The sequence below is a fragment of the Salmo salar genome, chromosome ssa11 (genome assembly GCF_905237065.1).
Source record: "Salmo salar chromosome ssa11, Ssal_v3.1, whole genome shotgun sequence".
Taxonomy (NCBI): Eukaryota; Metazoa; Chordata; class Actinopteri; order Salmoniformes; family Salmonidae; genus Salmo; species Salmo salar.
In genome coordinates, this window is record NC_059452.1 from 6,292,493 (window position 1) to 6,314,841 (window position 22,349).

At 41.0% G+C, this 22,349-nt stretch overlaps 1 protein-coding gene across 1 annotated transcript; it reads left to right on the top strand.

Moving 5' to 3' along the window:
• Nucleotides 1-2,254: 2,254 nt before the first annotated feature.
• On the top strand, nucleotides 2,255-19,589 carry LOC106561904 (zinc transporter ZIP1). Its single transcript, XM_014126236.2, has 4 exons — nucleotides 2,255-2,715; nucleotides 6,709-6,839; nucleotides 7,946-8,260; nucleotides 17,548-19,589. Exons 1-4 carry the CDS (start codon nucleotides 2,601-2,603, stop codon nucleotides 17,899-17,901), a joined length of 915 nt encoding a protein of 304 aa, XP_013981711.1. The 5' UTR covers nucleotides 2,255-2,600; the 3' UTR covers nucleotides 17,902-19,589.
• Nucleotides 19,590-22,349: the final 2,760 nt, after the last annotated feature.

Below are 22,349 nucleotides of genomic sequence, written 5' to 3' on the forward strand. Positions count from 1 at the left end.
GAAAAGCACCAGAACATCTAGAAGAAACTTATTTTGAATTGTGTTCCAGCAATCTGGAAAAATTAAAAGCAGATTTACCTAGTTCGATGGAGACCCTAACACGGAACCCAAATCGGCTGCGCGCGTGCATAAATTTATTTTGTCCCCATACACCAAACACGATCACAACACACAGGTTAAAATATCAAAACAAACTCTGAACCAATTACATTAATTTGGGGACAGGTCGAAAAGCATTAAACATGTATGGCAATTTAGCTAGTTAGCTTGCACTTGCTAGCTAATTTGTCCTATTTAGCTAGCTTGCTGTTGCTAGCTAATTTGTCCTGGGATATAAACATTGAGTTGTTATTTTACCTGAAATGCACAAGGTCCTCTATTCCGACAATTAATCCACACATAAAACGGCCAACCGAATCGTTTCTAGTCAACTCTCCTCCTTCCAGGCTTTTTCATCTTTGAACTTATATTGTGATCACATCTAAACTTTCATAGTATTACCACGACAACTGGCAAAACAGTTCGTCTTTCAATCACCCACGTGGGTATAACCAATGAGGAGATGGGTACCTGCTTCTATAAACCAATGAGGTGATGGGTACCTACTTCTATAAACCAATGAGGAGATGGGTACCTGCTTCTATAAACCAATGAGGAGATGGCACGTGGGTACCTGCTTCTATAAATCAATGAGGTGATGGGTGAGGCAGGACTTGCAGCACGATCTGAGTCAGAAATAGAAAGGAGTTCTATTTTAGCCCTTGGCATCGCAGACGCTCGTTGGCGAACGCGAGCAGTGTGGGTGCAATAATTGAATAACATGGTTCTAAATGTATTTTGCGACACTGGCAACGTGTCCGGTCTGGTCAGCATGTAAGCTTGGGAAACTCAAGGCCTCACAGGTGTCACACTTTTGCCCCAACTAACGCACCTGACTCTAATAATCAACTAATAATGACCTCAGTTTAGAATGTAATTGTTTCATTGGGATTGAGAAAAAGTGTGACAACTCCTGCAGAGGCTAGGAGTCTCCCATCCCTGCCATAGGAACCTCGAGTAACCAATCACGTGAACGGGTTAGGCAACTTCAGGTGTCTTTATTTTAACAGCACAATTCGATAAGAGGGGCGTTTATGCCCTAGCACTACACAGCTGATTCAAATAATCATCAAGCTTTGATTTGAGTGCCTTTGAACTGGGAACGCTAGTAGGTGCACTGCTGGGTCTGTACATGTGAATAGTCATGAATCTGAGCTTCCATTAAGTTGTGTAACATCAAGAACTAGGCCTACCATGGAAAATATATAAAACATTGTGGAACACACTAAGAAAGGCACCACATTCCTAGTAGGCCTTGTATGGTGTGAGACATTATCATTGATTACATTTCCCCATTTGGTCACAAGAATCAAGTCAGGCTTCATCCTTTGCCTAGGAAGGATTCGTAACTTTCTATGGACTCCGCAATCAGCTGCGCTGTGTAAGAAAATCGTACTGTATTCTTAAAATTATCATAGTGGGCGTGGCTACCAGGAAGAGGATACGAATATCATTACCGTTCTCCTAGCAGCATGATATTATGCTGGCACACGATGGCAGATAAAAAATAAAAAAAAGTTTTTTTAACGAGTTATCTATATTACAATGTTTCGAAATGCGGGTTTTTATTTAAAGTTCCCTCATTACCATATAACGTGATCGTCATTTGTGCTGCGGTCAGAAGCAGTGATTTTATTGCTAGATTTAGCAACTTTTCAGACTACCCTGGCAACTTTTTTTTTCAAAAAGCACCTAGCAACAATTTTAGCTACTTTTATAAATGTATTTGGAACTTTTAGTAACTTTTGAAAAAGTGACTCAAACGCTAAAATGCATGCATTTGCCATTTAAATGACAAACGACTTTCTCTGTCACACTCAGTCACAACACACGTGCCTGGCTGCAAAAGTGCATTGTGAGTGATGTCAGCAGCAGGCCAGCAGCAATTTCAGTAAATTGCAAATCATTGTTGGCTGACTGCAGCAGCAGTAGTACGGGTTCGACTAGACACACCCAATGAATATAGTTGGTCACGAATGTTTGATCTTGAACAGAGCTTACAACATCAATCAACATGTCTCAATCAAAATTGTACAGAAAAGAGTGGGAGTCTGTACCTGAACAAAATCATATTTTTTTGCCGAGATGGCCAGTCAACTCGAGTAGCGTTATTGTGTATTCCACGTAATGACGCAGTTTTACGTTATCACGCAATGCCATCACAACGTCATTTAGCAACTTTTAGCAACAAATCAACCTGCCTCTAACCACTTATCCTGAAAATGTGTTTGCAACACTGCTCAGAAGACTACTAGCGCAAAGTCCTCCAACAACTTGCATGACAGTGTAAACATGTATCTAGCAGGCGCATAATTAGCTTCTGAAATTGCCAGTGTAGCAGGGATATGAGTTTTCGAATAGCGTAGGTTTTTCAGTAACGCAAACCTGTTCGTATGGCGTATTCATCTCATTGCCTTCACGGTTCGTTTATTTAAATCGCTATTTGCTAGGCTTATCCCAAAACAGCCAGTTTTGATTCTGTCCGGTAGTAACAAATCGAGATGGACTACTTGTTACAGGTGAAAATAGGTGCCCTCGTGGGTTTGTTGCTCCTGACGCTATTTTTCGGATTTATTCCTGCTCGGATGAAGTGGTTCAGAGAAACCAGTGGGACAGGTAAGTTTCAGTAGGTAACCTACAAATGATATAATTACTAACTAGCTAGTCTCATGCTGTAACCCCGTATGCAATTGCTGTTTCCCACAACAAGCCAGATGGCTCGTTGCGTCCCTTCCTTCATCAACCAAACCTAGACTATTCGGTTTCAACGCTTCCCGTCAACAAGATGCATATCTACCATCTATAAGAATAAATACTTACGATTCGTGTTAGATGTGTACTACGCTATCAAATAAGCGTTTAAAACACGTTTTTACCCAGGGTGTCCCATTTTCCGCCTGTGTGGGCTGCCATGTAGTCCATTCTCGGTCACGTGAGTAAAATACCAGGCAATCTCCCACTTTTACAGGCGGGAATTGAAAAACGTGTTTTAAACGCTTATTCTATAGCAAAGGAAAGTATTGCTCCTAGATATATTGGATATGCCTCTGCTGCGAACGTTATTTTGGTGAAACTGAATAGTTTAGGTTTGGTTGATCGGCAGATAGCCTAGAGCGTTGGGCCAGTAACCGAAAGGCGGTGATACATCACCAGGCGGTGATACAGCCCGACAGGATGCTGTCAATTGTGCATCTGTAAAGGTTTGAGGGTCTTAGGGGCCTAGACACATTTCTTCAGCCCCCTGACGTTGAAGAGGCGCTGTTGTGCCTTCACCACACTGTCTTGAAGAGTTCTTTTTTTTACGAGCCCTTAACCCACTGCAGAGTTATAATTTTTATTTAAAAAATGGATGAAAATAAAAATAGTAACACAATGAGGCTATATACAAGGGTTACCAGTACCGAGTTAGTCTATTTAGGAAACAACATTACTTATTCTTAATAAACAACAATGTAATATTTGTTTTTTTTAAGGGCTCATAAGTAAGCACATTTTTTATTTGTCGAATGTGACAAACATTTATTTGACATAACATTGTAACCAGTTCCCAGACTTTTAAAATAACAGTTCTGTTCCAGAACAGTATTGATCACTTTAATTATCAGTACTGGTTCTGTTCCTCAATTTTTTTGGTTCTTTTACAGTTTTTGCTTCTTTTTCCTGAACAAGTTCCAACCCCTGTAGGTAACAATGGTGTTATCTCAAAATGATCTTATTTTACTTGAGAAGTGTGCGATGTATTATAAACTGGGTGGTTTGCGCTCTGAATGCTGATTGGCTGACAGCCATGGTATATCAGACCGTATGTTATGGGTATGACAAAACCATTTATTTTCCCTGCTCTAATTACGTTGGTAACCAGTTTATAATAGCAATAAGGCACCTCTGGGGTTTGTGATATATGGCCAATATACCACGGCTAAGGGCTACGCGTTGCGTAGTCCCTAAGAACAGTCCTCTGGTATGTTGGCCATAAACCACACCCCCTTGGGATTTATTGCTTAATTATTCCATTTGCATAATTGATTTAGGCCTAGATTAGCAAATTTACTTAATTGATTTCTTATGATGAGAAATCATTGAGTCTCCTCCAAGGAGACAGACGAGAGCAGTGGTATTCAAACTTTTTCAGTGGGGAACCCATTATTTTCTGCCAGAATTTCTGGGGACCCCATTTATTATTTTTTTACTAGAATTTCTCCCAACCTTACCCCACCCAAAAAATCGGTAAATTTAGATTTACATCAACAAATAACCTTAAAAATCAAAAGAAACCAATAAATACATTTACAATTTTATTTTCTGGTCTTTCTTAACATTTGTACATTGTCCCATACAATAATCTGTACTCCTAAAAATACAGTTACTGGTGACCCCACTGCAGTTCTCCAGGGCCGCTAGCTTTGAATACCACTGGACTAGAGTCGCCTGACAGGGATAAAGCCCCTTAATTAAGATGGCACATTCCAGTGAACACTCAACCCACAGACCTTCAGTGGAAGCGAAACAAAAGCTGAGGTGCGTTCAGTTTGCTACGTTGCGGAAGGGTTTGTACTGAATGACACGTTTCCCCAAAACCTTCTTGAACAGACTGAAGCACGTTTGCTCCCACTTGGTGGGTGTGGCTTGAAGCAATGAAGGGCGTATTTAAAGGGAAGTGGCCAAGCTGACAGGATTCCCCAAGCCATAACACATCCCCTCCCTGTTTTTCAACTGAGGTGCATTCAGTTCACTTGAATGTTTGATACGTTGCAGAAAAGTTTACTGAATGACACGTTTCCCCAAAACGTTCTTGAACAAACTTTGAGGTCTGTTTGGTAGGTGTGGCTTGACGCAATGAGAGATGCATTTAAAGGGCAGTGGCCATGTGGGCCATGCTGACAGCGTTCACAAACCAAACCCTCCCCATTTTTCAACTGGTCGTTCAGTACAGCAACATTTCCGTTCAATTGAACGTTCCAGAAAGTTTAAAAAAAGACTGAACTCAGCCCTGCTTAGGGTCAGAGGTCAATGTATTAGTGCAAACCGTAACTTTTTGCAACGGAAACTAGTAATAATACATGTCATTTGTAGACAGAAATCAAACCTCTTATAAACATTGAGCAACCATTTAAAAAAAAGTTCAGTTTGGTCCCTCCCAGTTTCAGCCTATTTGCCTCAGTTTGGTTATTAGTGAATATACCCCTGCTTTTAACTTTCTCTTTAGGCCCAGCAGTCTCTGTATGTCCGAATGCCTATATATATATATATTATACACTATGACTCAGGGCATTACTAAAACAATGAAGGACCATAACATTTACTGTGATTAGAGACTGTTTGTTTAATGTGTGCCTAAATTGTATGGGCCATTACTATCCCTTCAGCCACATATTAAGACAGTTTTTGTTTTGCAATGGCTGATTTGCTGATGAGTTGTTTTCACTTCTGTGTTTGTGCAATGGTGCTCAATACTTCCTTCAGGTCTCTGCAAGATGATTATCTCTGTTGCTTCTCTTTTTTTTCCTAAGCAGAGGGTGACATTAGGAGCTATCATGGCTGTTTCATTTCAGTGCTCCCAGAGTGTTTGATTGCACTTCTTGATCACTTCCATTTATTTTTTTTATTTTTTTTTGATCAGTTAGTGGTATCTCCATAAGGTGTTTATTTTCTGACTGGTTAACAGCTGATTTAGACCCATAAGTCAGATGAAATGATTCAGTCATCAGATAATCACACATTATTCATATCACAGCTTATGTCACATTAACTGAAAGAAATCCATAGTTTCCTTGATTCACAACTTAAGTTAAACAGACAACTTCAGTCAGGTAGCCATTAACCAATCCTTTGAACGGGTTAGGCAACTCCAGTGTCTACTTCCGTCTTATCTACCTTTGCTGCTGAAGTAGGGCATTGTCAACAAAAAGGAGTAATGTAGAGATTTACAGGTCTCTAGCTAAGTCCAGCCAACCGTTTGATAAAGGATGCAGTGATCAACTGTAACCTGTAACAAAACAGAGGGCACTATGGTAGATGGCATCCAAAGGTTTAAGAGTAGTAGCAGCTGCTCTTTGATAGAATGTCACCATAATCAAGAACAGATAAAAAGATTGACTGAATAAAATGCTTCCTACTGTAGAAAATGCCAACTTTTTAAATCTTAGCTTAGCTTAACCAGCTCATCTGTTTTTTTTATTTTAAACGTCAAATCCATATCAATCCAAATGCCTATTTATATGCGGGAACACATTCGATTGGAGAACTGTTTGAGTGAACATGTAGTTCATCTGAAAAATTTAGTTTGAATACTTATTGACTCAAGACATTTCAACTTTTAATTGATAAAGTTGTAAAAATGTCAATCTATTTTAAATTCAGGCTAACATTTTTTGGGGGAAGAAGTCAAGGGGTGTGAATACTTTCTGAAGGCACTGTATATTGCTAGGGTCAGGTTTTTTGTATTTATTATTCTAACCCCACCATGTGACCTGAATAGGAAGAGCTCTGGGTTCATTAACAGTTCATTTGATATGGGCCCAAAGTTGTTCCTGGTCAGGTCACATGGTCAGGGAAAGACAGACCCTGGGGTTATGTTGAGCATTAAACAGTAGCATTTTTATCATGTAGAAACCCATCGGGTGGTCTTGAGTTTCATCAGCTGTTTTGCCGGAGGCGTCTTCCTGGCTGCCTGTCTATTGGACATCATCCCAGACTATCTGTCAGACATGAATGCTGAGCTGGCCGCACGGAGGGTGGACGTAAGTGTATTCTGTCTGTCAGCAACATCACAAAGAATCATTACCTGAACACACTCCCATCCCCTTTGTAAAATGACAAAAGCTATATGACTATCCATGGCACAAACCAATGTATTAAGAGTTATAATAAATATAACTGTCATACTTTTGTTTTATTGCATCTGTAAAACAGTGTTCCCACATGGGGAAATGTGCTACTTAGTACAGAAATTATTACCATTAATCCACAGGTTCAATACCTGGTGATGTGTTAAGGACTACTTACTTATGATATACACTACTGTTCAAAAGTTTGGGGTCACTTAGAAATTTGGGATCACTTAGAATGCCAGCATCCTGGAGTTGCCTCTTCACTGTTGACGTTGAGACTGGTGTTTTGCAGGTACTATTTAATGAAGCTGCCAGTTGAGGACTTGAGGCGTCAGTTTTTCAAACTAGACACTCTAATGTACTTGTCCTCTTGCTCAGTTATGCACTGGGGCCTCCCACTCTTTTATTCTGGTTAGAACCAGTTTGCGCTGTTCTCTGAAGGGAGTAGGACACAGTGTTTCTTGGTAATTTCTTGCATGGAATAACTTCAATTCTCAGAACAAGAAGAGCCTGATGAGTTTCAGAAAAAAGTTCTTTGTTTCTGGCCATTTTGAGCCTGTAATCGAACCCGCTGATGCTCCAGATACTCAACTAGTCTAAAGAAGGCCAGTTTTATTGCTTCTTTAATCAGAACAACAGTTTTCAGCTGTGCTAACATAATTGGAAAAGGGTCTTTAATAATCAGTTGGCCTTTTTAAAATTAATTAGCTAACAAAACGTGCCATTGGAACACAGGAGTGATGGTTGCTAATAATGGGCCTATGTAGATATTCCATAAAAAAATCTGCCGTTTCCAGCAACAATAGTCATTTACAACATTAACAATGTCTACGCTGTATTTATGATCAATTTGGTGTTATTTTAATGGACAGAATGTGCTTTTCTTTAAAAAACAAGGTTGTTTCTAAGTGACCCCAAACTTTTGAACGGGTGTGTGTGTGTGTGTATATCCCTTATCCTTGGTGTTTATTTAAACAGAACTCCTACTTTTGGTTGTTTTCACCTCTCTCAAACAGACCAGCTTCCCCCTCCCGGAGTTCATCATGGCTGCAGGCTTCTTCACTGTGCTCATTGTGGAGAGGATTGTTCTGAACTGCAGACAAGATGCCATGCGAGGGTCAGACCAGGAGAGAGCACCTCTGATGCGAGCCAAAGGGCACAGCCATGGGCAGGGTAAAGCCGCGTCCACCGACCTGGAGGGTAGTGCCCACCACGTCCACATGGACCTCCAGGCCCACTCCTCCTTTCGCTCGTTCATGCTCTTTTTATCACTCTCCCTCCATTCTGTGTTTGAGGGCCTGGCCATCGGGCTGCAGACCACAGACTCAAAGGTAGGTGCTGGAGAGCAATCTGTACTTAAATTGCGCAATAGGTCCATTAGTTTTAGCTTGCCCGGGGAACATATTAGACCATTTTGTTGGTCATAAAAGTGAAATCTCTGCCCACCTGTGGCACTGGGTCAGCTAAAACAAATGCACCCATACATTGCAACTGCATGCCACTTCTTTTCAAGTGTATTTTCAAATGCATTCCAATAATATTCAACTACTTTTTTCTTCAAATGAAAATACAATTTGTATTATTTATACTGAACAGAAATATAAACGCAACAATTTAAAAGATTGTACTGTTTTACAGGAAATCAGTCAATTGAAATGCATTCATAAGGCCCTAATCTATGGATTTCACATGACTGGGTATATGTATGTATGTATGTATGTATATATCTCTGTTAGTCACAAGGTAGGAGCATGGATCAGAAAACCAGTCAGTATCTGGTGTGATCACCATTTGCCTCATGCAGCGCGACATCTCCTTCGAATAGAGTTGATCCAGCAGTTGATTGTGGAATGTTGTCCCTCTTCAATGGCTGTGCAAAGTTTCTGGGTAGTGGTGGAAACTGGAATATGCTGTCGTACATGTCGATCTAGAGCATCCAAAATATGCTCAATGGGTGACATGTCTGGTGAGTATTCAGGCCATGTAAGAACTGGGACATTTTCAGCTTCCAAGAATTGTGTACAGATCTTGCAACATGGGGCCGTGGATTATCATGCTGAAACATGAAGTGATGGCGGGCTTATGAATGGCATGACAATGGGCCGCACAATCTCGTCACGGTATGCATCTCTGTGCTTTCAAATTGCCATGGATAAAATGCAATTCTGTATATTGTCCATAGCTTATGCCTGTCCATACCATAACCCCACCGCCACCCTGGAGCAGTCTGTTCACAACGTTGACATCAGCAAACCGCTCGCCCACACAACGCCATACAAGTGGTCTGCGGTTGTGAGGCCGGTTGGATGTATTGACAAATTCTGCTCTGGTGGACATTCCCGCAGTCAGCATGCCAATTGCACGCTCCCTCAACTTGAGACATCAGTGGCATTGTGTTGTGACAAAACTGCACATTTTAGAGTGGCCTTTGTTGTCCCCAGCACAAGGTGCACCTGTGTAATGATCATGCTGTTTAATCAGCTTCTTGATATACCACACCTGGCAAATTGATGGATTATCTTGACAAAGGAGAAATGCTCACTAACAGGGATGTAAACACATTTGAGAGAAATATGTTTTTTCTGGGATCTTTTATTTCACCTCATGAAACATGTTGTGTTTTTATATTTTTGTCAAAGACATGTCAAAGAGCTCTGGATAAGTTATTCCCTGTGCTTCCTACTAGCGCTTTTTTTCCCTTCTCCGTTCTTCACCCCTCTGCTCTGTGTACACATGCTGCTATTCCTTCAGAAAAGCCTGCATCAAAACTTTTTATTCATTTGCACAGTTTCTCTCGTTCGCTTGTAAATGTCCACACTCACTGAAAATGACATTTGGTAGCTACTAGCTATGCTTGTATAACTTTGAGCTGGGTTTGCCTGTCTTTGCTATTCGTAAGATTAGTTTGAGATTTTGCTACTAGTTTGTGCAAATTTTGTTAGCGTTCTGGTAGTAGAGGCTAAATGGGCTTTTCTTGCATTTAGCGCCCCTTGTGGGCTATGCCAGTAATACCGTAAATCATAGGATGTGAGAAGGATGGTATGATGTTATGAAAATCTGGATATCACTTAAGTTTAGTAGCTAATATCAGGCTAGGGTGACCGCTAAAGCACATTTATTGCTTTTGTAGTCCAATAAAACAGACTGATTCTGAACAGTCCCAACTTCGGCAGACATGTTCCAAATTCTTGCTGTCATTTCTAGCCACAAGCATAAACTAGCTAGCTGGGTAGGGCTCATTATGACGGCTGACTGAACCAAATTCGTTTGTCCCCACTCAACTCTCGCTGCGCGACATGTGTCATCAATTTTGGGCACCAGGCATGTCCTTATAGCCACAGATGATCTATTATATTGACCAGATGCTCAAGTGGGCGCTCTAACAATGAGAATACATGTCTTCAAAGATTGAAGGCAGTTGGAGGAGGCAAGATCAGGTGGGACCATTCCAGTGGTGATTTTACCATGTAAATCTTGGTGGGGCAACAAAAAAAGTAAAATGCATGCCAGCAAAGCCACTACACAACACTAAATAATACATTAATTGCACTATCACGGTGACAAACGGTGCCCACAAACTGTTAGGGCCTACATAAAGCTGTCCCAACACCTTACCACTGCTAAACCTGGCTTTCAGTGGAGCCTTGTCTGTCAGCGAAACAGTTCATTCAGCCTCATTTACTGCCTTTAAAAAAAAAACAGTTGATATGGCAGACTTGCTTAAACAAATGTGGTTTCTGCTGACAATTGAGATGTACAAATTATGGCATAAGGGGGCGACAAGCGGGTGAGGGGCAATCCATTTCGATTAAGACACTAATGAGTAAGTGACGACGGACGTTGTCAATATAACTATTTGTTCAGCACTTTTGAAATGTACAGCGACAGAATTCAGAACATGGGCCGTTCTTACAGTGTACTCCCTGTACCGGTCAGAACCATAGGATAAATAAATTGGGCATATAAACAGACGACAAAAGCTTTTACAATATTCGACGATTACATTTCTCTACAACAGGTTATAGGCTATTTGTGCACCACCAAGTTAGAACAGTAGGTGAAATTTAAGAGGTGACAATAGATAATTATTAGGGTGAGGCACATTGAACGCTGTTTAGGTCTTTGCGTGTCAAAAAAGATGCACGTCATATAACACTATTTGACACGTTAAGCTTTTAATTTGTCAAATAACATAATTCTATTATAGAATGTTGTGTGTGCTGAATTTGCACATGCAAGCCAAGCGCCACCACTAACGTTATGTGTTTACAATACTGCATTGGTGAAAAAAGACAATTATTTGGCTACTAGCAGCTTACTACACAACATACTTAATATGACTTTCTTAACTACTGTATATGTTTCAACCTTGCATATTACATCATTTAAGCAGCAGCATACAATACATTTTTGGACTCACCTTGTGAAGTAGGTGTAGCGGTCCTTTGTGGGCAAATGTCATCAAACTTTGTCATCAAAGTCAGGTATTCTCTGGATTTATGGTGGAAACTCGGGGGGGGGGAACAGCCACTCCATTGAATAGCAGGCTAACGTTAGTGGTTTCTTTACAACGCTTGCAGTTAGCCACTGATTGCTTCCAAACGACTCATTGTTGAATTTGCGATTTCCAACTTGTTGTGTAATCTTTATGTACAATGGCCGATGGGCACCGATACGTTTTATCTATAATTTCTCTTCATATGACAAGGATTTTCCAGTAGATTGTCGACTTCATGACAACTGATGACTGCTAGCTAAAGTAAGATGTTGACATGATCAGTCAATCAAAGCTACTGTAGATAGAATGACATATCTGTGGCCAATGACCTTGAGCCTTCTTGGATGGGCACTTCTAATATAACTCTATGGCAGAACCCAAGGGGATAACATTTTTTTAGCTCTAATCTTAGAATTGGGGATGACGTACTGTCCCATGACTGACAGAAAACTGAGCCAGTCATGACAACTGAGCCAATCAGGTGCATCACTCTATTTTCTGCTGGCTTACTCCACCACCACAGAAAGCACTTTAGCTAGGCTGAAACACCTGTGTTTTGGAGCTGCTTTACTCAAGAAAGCCAAAAATAGACCGTGTTTATGTGGCTTTATTAACTCAATGCCTTTTTTCCCCCTTTTTTTTAACATTGTTTGCAAACTGATATGTGATAGATTAATGCCAAAATAACAAGCAAAACAGGCAAGCCCACCCCAAAAATATGTATTTTGATAGGTAAAAAATTAAGTGTGGTGCTCGAAACAGGTGGGGCTCTGCCCTAGAATTGCAGGAAATTCTCTCAGCCTCATGGCATAATGTGAACAAAAGCATAAGATGAGGTATAAAAACAGCAAAAGCAGCTGCTCTTTCTGGGGTCCAAACACATTTTGATATGGAGAGGCACACGCCTGTCTATATAAGGTCCCACAGTTGACAGTTCATGTCAGAGCAAAAACCAAGCCATGAGGTCGAAGGAATTGTCTGAGACAGGATTGTGTCAAGGCACAGATCTGGGGAAGGGTAGCAAAAAAATTCTGTAGCATTGAAGGTCCCCAAGAACACAGTGGCCTCAATCATTCTTAAATGGAAGATGTTTGGAACCACCAAGACTCTTCCTAGAGCTGGCCACCCGGCCAAACTGAGCAGTCGGGTAGCAGGGCCTTGGTCAGGGAGGTGACAAACAGCCCGATGGTCACTATGACAGAGCTCTAGAGTTCCTCTGTGGAGTTGGGAGAGCCTTCCAGAAGGACAACCATTTCTGCAGCATTCCACCATTCAGGCCTTTATGGTAGTGGCCAGATGGAAGCCACTCTTCAATAAAAGGCACATGACAGCCCGCTTGGTTTGCCAAAAGGTGCCTAAAGACTCTCAGACCATGAGAAACAAGATTCTCTGGTCTCATGAAATCAAGATTGAACTCTTTGGCCTGAATGCCAAGCATCAGGTCTGGAGGAAACCTGGCACCATCCCTACGGTGAAGCATGGTGGTGGCAGCGTCATGCTGTGGGGATGTTATTCAGTGGCAGGGACTGGGAGACTAGTCAGGATTGAGGTAAAGCTGAACGGAGTAGAGTTTCTTGAGGAAAACCTGCTCAGGACCTCAGACTGGGGCGAAGGTTCACCTTCCAACAGGACAGCGACCCTAAGCACACTGCCAAGACAATGCAGGCGTGGCTCCGGGAAGACAAGTCTCTGAATGTCCAGCCAGAGCCTGGACTTGAACCTGATGAAACATCTCTGGAGAGACCTGAAAATATCTACAGCATCACTCCCCATCCAACCTGACAGCGCTTGAGAGGATCTGCAGAGAAGAATGGGAGAAACTCTCCAAATAAAGGAGTGCCAATCATGCAGCATCATACCCAAGAAGACTCGCTGCTGTAATCGCTGCCTAAGGTGCTTCAACAAAGTACTGAGTAAAAGGTTTGAATACTTATGTAAATATATTAGCAACATTTTCAAGTTCTGTTTTTGCTTTGCCATTATGAGGTATTGTGTGTAGCTTGAGGGGGAAAAAATTAAAATCTATTTTAGAATAAGGCTGTAATGTAACTGTGTAAAAAAAACAGTTTATATAAAGCGATCTGTGCATTTGAATAAATGCACCCATTTCACTTTTTCATGTCAAAAACGAATGACCACTGCTGCACATGCTGCCACTGTTTCCAACAGATTAGATTTGACTATTTAGAACGAGCAGCCTGCTCACGAACGAACGAGTGCACCATAGAGAACACAAGCATGTAATAAGGGACAATACATTATCTAACTACCGGTAGTTTCTTTTGAAGATGTTCAAATGCACAGATACATTTGTTTAACTGCATAAATACACCTATATCATGCTTTGAAGTCCGTAGCGCAATTCAGACAGCTGACACAGGATTTTTTTGTAATTAATGTTTATTTTAATTGACTGTTCTGTATCTTAATGTGTATATTGTCTATATTTATGTTGATCTATACTTGCCTGTTTTTGTATTGTGCCGGGCTCATTTGTAAAAGAGACTAGTCTCAATATGACTTCCCTGTTGAAATAAAGGTAAATAATAATAAAAACTAGAGATGACTAATGTCACAAAACATGATACGCTAGCCAGGTAACTTTCATTCTGAAATAACTTCATATTTACAAGTTATTCAGATATAGGCTTTAGGATGTTAACCCATAAAGTGATTAAATCATTAGGTTTATTCAAATATGTCCAAAAAAATCAAGAATAGTGTCAAAAACAATAGTCCAAACCCCATGTCTACAATTTTGAAACCCCAATTTACTCTGAGAATTTAGCATGTTTTGGAGTGAATGGAATATCAAGTGGTCACTCATCAATAGAACTCTGTGGCACTGCTCCGCGGCAGAACGGCGCAAACTTCGAATGTCAACTGACAAGCTAGCTAGTGGCTGCAGGTTCGTGAGTGAAAAACATCGTCTTTTTCTAAATTAAATCCGCTAAAGACAACGAAATAGGGACTAAACATATACACTACCGTTCAAAAGTTTGGGGTCAGTTTGAAATTTTTTTTTTGTCAATTTTAAAATGTCAAATTGATCAGAAATAGTGTAGACATTAATGTTGTAAATGACTATTGTAGCTGGAAACTGCTGTTTTTTAAAATTGAATATCTGCAGAGGCCCATTATCAGCAACCATCACTCCTGTGTTCAATGGCATGTTTGTGTTAGCTAATCCAAGTTTAGAATTTTAAAAGGCTAATTGGTCATTAGAAAACCCTTTTGCAATTATGTTAGCACAGCTGAAAACTTCTGATTTAAAGAAGCAATAAACCTGGCCTTTAGACTAGTTGAGTATCTGGAGCATCAGTGTTTGGGGGTTCGATTACAGGCTCAAAATGGCCAGAAACAAAGAACTTTCTGAAACTCATCAGTCTCTTCTTGTTCTGAGAAATGAAGCCATTCCATGTGAGAAATTGCCAAGAAACTGAAGATCTCATTATGCAGGTTGCTGCCATATGATTGGCTTCACATTTGTCTCCAGTGATTATTTTTTTTAAATCTAATAATTATATATTTTACAATTCCCCAAAAAGTTACTTATTTACCTAGAATTTATCAAAGCTCTTATCAAGTTGTACATTGAGAATTGTTATTTCTATCTGGGGGGGGGGGAATTTAAGTACGTGTTTCTAACTTGTGCTTTTCATGTGATGTGCTCTTGGACTTTATCTTCATAGTTCTCCTTTTCACTGTATTGTCCTTTGTTGGTTTTCAGGGAAGTCTCTTTCCATCACAAAAGCATAGTGAAAGTTTGCTGTGCTTAGGAGGAAGCCCTAGGAAAATTCTTTCCAATCACCCATAGTGTCAGGAGGTTTAGAAGCAGAGGGAAGTGAGACCCATGCATGATTTCCATGCACTTTCTCTCGCATCCTTAGTATAAAGTCACTCACACACCATGCACCAAGTCAGCTGATTCTAATGACAAGATCCTGAGATATTTTACTAAACTCAGCAAAAAAACGTCCTCACTGTCAACTGCGGTTTTTTTTCAGTAAACTTACCGTGTAAATATTTGTATGAACATAACAGGATTCAACAACTGAGACAAACTGAACAAGTTCCACAGACATGTGACTAACAAATTGAATGTGTCCCTGAACAAAGGGGGGGGGGGGGTCAAAAGTAAGTCAGTGTCTGGTGTGGCCACCAGCTGCATTAAGTACTGCTGTGCATCTCTTCCTAATGGACTGCACCAGATTTGCCAGTTCTTGCTGTGAGGTGTTACCCCACTCTTCCACCAAGGCACCTGCAAGTTCCTGGACATTTCTGGGGGGAATGGCCCTCACCGATCCAACAGGTCCCAGATGTGCTCAATGGATTGAGATCCAGGCTCTTCGCTGACCATGGCAGAACACTGACATTCCTGTCTTGCAGGAAATCACGCACAGAACGAGTAGTATGGCTGGTGGCATTGTCATCCTGGAGGGTCATGTCAGGATGAGCCTGCAGGAAGGGTACCACATGAGGGAGGATGATGTCTTCCCTGTAATGCACAGCGTTGAGATTGCCTGCAATGACAACAAGCTCAGTCTGATAAGGCTGTGACACACTGCCCCAGACCATGACGGACCCTCCACCTCCAAATCGGTCCGCTCCAGAGTACAGGCCTCGGTGTAACACTCATTCCTTTGACGAAAAACGCAAATCTGATCATCACCCCTGGTGAGACAAAACCGTAACTCGTCAGTGAAGAGCACTTTTTGCCAGTCCTGTCTGGTCCAGCGATGGTGGGTTTGTGCCCATAGACAACGTTGATGCCTGTGAGGACCTGCCTTACAACAGGCCTACATGCCCTCAGTCCAGCCTCTCTCAGCCTATTGCGGACAGTCTGAGCACTGATGGAGGGATTGTGCGTTCCTGGTGCAACTCGGGCAGTTGTTGTTGCCATCCTGTAGCTGTCCTGCAGGTGTGATGTTCGGCTGTACCGATCCTGTGCAGGTTTTGTTACACGTGGTCTGCCACTGCGAGGATGATCAGCTGTCCATCCTGTCTCCCTGTAGCGCTGTCTTAGGCGTCTCACAGTACGGACATTGCAATTTATTGCCCTGGCCACATCTGCAGTCCTCATGCCTCCTTGCAGCATGCCTAAAGAACATTCACACAGATGAGCAGGGACCCTGGGCATCTTTCTTTTGGTGTTTTTCAGAGTCAGTAGAAAGGCCTCTTTAGTGTCCTAAGTTTTCATAACTGGGCCTTAATTGCCTACTGTCTGTAAGCTGTCGGTGTCTTAACGACCGTTCCACAGGTGCATGTTCATTAATTGTTTATGGGTCATTGAACAAGCATGGGAAATGGTGTTTAACCCTTTACAATGAAGATCTGTGAAGTTATTTGGATTTTTACGAATTATCTTTGGAAGACGGTCCTGAAAAAGGGACGTTTCTTTTTTTTTTCTGAGTTTATAAATACACTATAAATGCATGCAAGTTGCTGACACATTGATTCACGTGTGGTAGAAAGAAGAGAAGGAAAGACAGGAAAGTAACTGATAAAGGGAAATTACATTCAAATCAGAAGTTGTCACATTTTCAGATCTTAAACAGGATGTTGACTCGTCATGACTGACTATGTAATCGGTTGTGTAGACCAGCTATAGCCTCAACCTCAAATGGAAAAGAGCATAGGAAATCTGGAAATTATTTTATTTTCCATTTATTTAGGATTGTGGACTATATAGCAAGGTCGTATTCATTAGACACCGTAGCAAAAATATGTTGCAGAAACTAAACATAGCCAAAGGAAAAAAACAAGTGTTTCTTATTGGACAAATTCAGGTATGTCCCTCCTTGTTTTGGCCCATTTGCTGGGTGTGAACTTAATTTGATATTAGACTACTTTTGAAGTCTGAACATCTGACTATTTTATTAACTTTGGAATTTGTCCTTTTTAAACTACTTTCTTTGGTTGATCAAAGACTTATCTGGCTTGAAGTGATTTATTTAAGCTAACCTGTTTTTATCGACTTCAAAGAATTATAAATGACGTGTAATTTATACAGCTTGTGTTGATATTTATACAGCTTTCTTCATCTTACTGCAATGAGGAAAAGGAAGTAGGAGAGGAATTTTACCTAATTTAATCTAGTTTTCTCTCCATCCTATCCAGGTATTAGAGATCTGCATTGCCATTGTGGTCCACAAGAGCATCATCGTGTTCAGCCTATCGGTGAAGCTGGTGCAAAGCGAAGTCCCGCCCATGTGGGTTGCGGCCTACGTGGGCGTCTTCGCCATGATGTCTCCACTGGGCATTGCAGTGGGCATCGGGGTTATCGAGGCCCAGCTGGCGGCAGGCGTTCTGATCCAGGCCATCCTGGAGGGGATGGCGGCCGGGACCTTTATTTACATCACCTTCATGGAGATCCTGCCTCACGAGCTGAACTCCCCAGAGAACCAGCTGCTCAAGGTGTTCTTCATTCTGCTAGGCTTCAGCGTCATGGCGGGCCTCACCTTCCTGGGTTGAGAGCATGTCACCCACTGGGGCAACTGACCTAGCAGAAATATAGGTGTGGCTGATAGGAGTCATGTTACTTGATGTTGTGTACTAGGGTCGCCATGAGGGGAGGTGTCTCAGGGATACGGCCAACATTAAAAAACGGTACGGTTTTACTGCAGGGTGTGTGCAGGGGAGATTACTGTGCCTGTGACTGGCTGCGCCCGTGTGCCACTTTTTTTTATTTGAGGGTCACAGCTGTTCTTACTCAGTTTTTTGGTTTTTAAGGTTGTGATACTCATTGTTTTTTTTTTATACTGCTTTTAGCATAGATTTTAAGTTCACAGCCAAGGATGGTAAGACAGTCTTACATTTAAGGACTTTTAATGATTTCAAATAGATTATATTTAGTTAGGTTCTACTTCTTAATTTGATTGTTTTAGCACTGGGAAAATAATAAGTACACAATGTGGCAATATTGATTGTTTTTATTCTGTGGCATACATACCAGTGGTTCTTATTATATTCTTCAACAATTGCTGTTTGTAGTCTTTTTCACATAACTGAGGATCACTGAAAAAAAGAGCTGTTCAAACTGACATGATTGCCTGGTCTCTTTGGCAAATGACAGGTGTGGCAAGGATTGGAATGTTAGCTAAAAAGATGCGTACTCAGACTAACATCTCTTAATAGTCAAATTAATCTGTTGCATCAATATCTCTTTATGTATACAGGTTAAAATGTCAATTGTTTCATGATTACACTTTTGGATGTGAGCACTATTTTGCAGCCTCCACAGTTAAGTTGAAGTATTAAATGTTTTATCGCTCTTGAGGAACAAATTGTTTTCACCTTGAACTATATTATGCCTTACAAATGAGTAAAGCTGTTTATATTATCAAACAGCGGATAGCTGCAATGAAATGTGTTTTACATGGTCAGCCATAGTAGTATGGTGCCCCTGGAGCAAATTAGGATTAAGTGCCTTGCGCAAGGGCACATCGACAGATGTTTCACCTTGTTGAATAATATGCAAAGAGAAAACATTGTTTGAGTTTATTTTATTTTTACAGGGACAGTGCACATTAATCAACGTTTCAGTAAAAGTGCCGGTTTTAGCCAACAGGCTAATTTTCAACCGCAGTCCCTGGGCAGGTTGTGACCAACATTTTACAGTATTTCTTTTTTTAAGACATTGCATGGAATCTCACAATATTGTCTGAGAAATCAACAGATGTGTTAAATGTACCTAAGTATATCAATGATAAATGTCAACAATCTATTATTTTACATGTGAGATATTTGGATGGAGAGACACTTGTGTTAAAACACCATCTTGGTATATGTAGTTTTTACCTCATCACTTTTTGCGTGGAGGCATCATTCCTTTCGTAATCGACATGATGCAATCGAGAGAGTGTATTGTCACTGCCACATCACGAGTTTGATACAGAGCAATAGTCTGATTACTTTTTAGAGACCATAATATTTAAAGAGAGATTATGAGGTTAAGTTCAACTAAAGCATGTGTTTTCCTGACTCTGTTCCTCATTGTGTTGATAGTTTCCATACCCCAGCCATGAGTCATGTTTCTGTTGTGTTAACAAGGCTTCAAGTTTATAACAACACTATCACAAGTGACCCTCAGCTTCCTCTTACTCCTCCAATCTTCTCTGACACTGTTGCAGTAAAATAATGATTAAACAAGTTGACTATGATTTTGTTTAGTGTGTCTATTTTGTATGCTTTTGGAACATGCACTCTCATAATGATTACTAAGAGAAACATGGGGTTTTATTTTTAGTAGGTGGGCAGGCTGGCAGAATTGAGATTCAGTGATCGTCAGCCTGTGACTTGTGTCGTGAAATAACTGGATGGTCTAAGGCTGCGTTTACACAGGCAGCCCAATTCTAATATTTTGCCCAATTATAGGCAAAAGATCTGAATTCGTCTGTAAATGCAGCCTAAATGTCCCCAAACCTGTATAGTGTAGCACAGGAGGCTGGTGGCACCTTAATTGGGGAGAACGGGCTTGTGGTAATGGCTGGAGCGAAATTAGTGGAATTGTATCAAACATGTGGTTTTTATGTGTTTGATGCCATTCCATTTTCTCCATTCCAGCCATTATTATGAGCCGTTCTCCCCTCAGCAGCCTCCTGTGCAGTGTAAGTACACATTGTCACATTACAATTGAAGCAGTTTGTGGGATGAACAATTTCAAACAAACGTTTTGATAATAGTAATAAAATAATGTGAATAACAGCGTGATAAAATGGTCATCTTGGGTAATGAGGTTTACAGATTGCATATACAATTTTAAATGTGTAATTTGACATCACAACCAGGTATAAGTTAAGTACTATATATATATTTAACTAGGCAGTTAAGAACAATTTTTTATTTACAATGACAGCCTCAGAACAGAACTGCCTTGTTCAGGGGAAGAACAACAGATTTTTACCTTGTCAGCACGGGGAATCGATCTAGCAACCTTTTGGTTACTGGCCCAACGCTCTAACCACTAGGCTACCTGCCACCCAAAATGGCAGGTAGCCTAGTGTAACTGTACTTACATTAGACCTGCCTGTCTGTGCCTGTAACTACAATGTTTACTGATTGGATTTATTCTGTATAGTGTAATTTCTAGTGGAGCATTAGCCATAATTTTAATGAGTTGATTAAAAGGCTATGCCTTATTATTGAGCCATTTGTGCCACTAGGTGGGAGTATTGGTTACAGATATAATGTCCACACAGCATCTCCAGCTGTTGGCTTTTGACTTGTACTGCAGAAGCAGAGTGCCTGCCAAGCCTACTCATCTCCAGACATGCCATGACCATAACATTGTCATTTGCTTTCTTCTTAACTGTCTTTGAACTTTTGGTGCCAACATGGCGTCCGTGACAGTTCCCTGCTCCTTAAAACAAAGTTAAGTTTCCAAATTCTGTATGGCTCTGAGTTGTTTTTCTTCTGATGAATGTAATTCTTATTTCATGTCTGAACTTGACCTCAACCCTTTCCCCCCCTGTACATCTCACACGTCATTGACAGGCCATCATCAATGTTTTTGGAATATGTTTATGGGCTGTTTTAACTGAAAGCGTTGTATTCACTAAACCCTAAACCTCAACTAAATCTTGTAATGAATGATGTGGAAATTGGGGTGACTAAACTGCTTGGAGTAACCCTATATTGTAAACTGTTATGGTCAAAACATGTTGATACAACAGTAGCTAAGATGGGGAGAAGTCTGTCCATAATAAAGCGCTGTTCTGCCTTAACAGCACAATCAACGAGACAGGTCCTACAGACCCTAATTTTGTCGCATCTGGACGTGTGGTAAGGTATCACAAAGAGGGACTTAGGAAAATTACAATTGGCTCAGAACAGGGCAGCATGGCTGGCCCTTAAATGTACACGGAGAGCTAACATTAATGAAAAGCATGTCAATCTCTCATGGCTCAAAATGTAGGAGAGATTGAATTCATCACTACTTGTTTTTGGAAGAAGTGTTGACAAGTTGAATGCACCGAGCTGTCTGTTTAAACTAGTGGCACACAGCTCGGACACCCATGCATACCCCACAAGACATGCCACCAGAGGTCTCTTCACAATACTATATAGAGCCATGACTACATGGATCTCTATTCCACATCAGGTAACTGATGCAAGCAGTAGAATCAGATTTAAAAAACATAACAATACATCTATTGGAAGAGTAGCTGCTGCCTCCGCAGCTGCTAATGGGGATCCCTAATAAATACAAATCTGTGTCTGAGAAACCGACCCATTGTGTGAACAAACAATATACAGTACCAGTCAAAAGTTTGGACACCTACTCATTCTGGGGTTTTTCTTTATATTCATTATTTTCTAAACTTTGAAAGTTTCTTCAAGTGCAGTCACAAAACCCATCAAGTGCTATGATGAAACTGGCTCTAATGAGAACCGACATAGGAAAGGAAGACCCAGAGTTACCTCTGCTGCAGCCTTCTTGGTCAAATTTCTGCAAAGAAGCCAATACTAAAGGACACCAATAAGAAGAAGAGACTTGCTTGGGCCAAGAAACACAAGCAATGGACATTAGACCGGTGGAAATCTGTCCTTTGGTCTGATGAGTCTAAATATGAGATTTTTGGTTCCAACCACCATGTCTGTGAGACGAGGAGTAGATGAACGGGTGATCTCTGCATGTGTGGTTCCCACCGTGAAACATGGAGGTGGTGTAGGGGTGCTTTGTTGGTGACACTGTCTGTGATTTATTTAGAATTCAAGGCACACTTAACCAGCATGGCTACCATAGCATTCTGCAGCGATTTGCCATCCCATCTGGTTTGTGCTTAGTGGGACTATCATTTGTTAGACAATGACCCAAAACACACCTCCAGGCTGTGTAAGGGCTATTTGACCCAGAAGGAGAGTGATGGAGTGCTGCATCAGATGACATGGCCTCCACAATCACACGACCTCAACCCAGT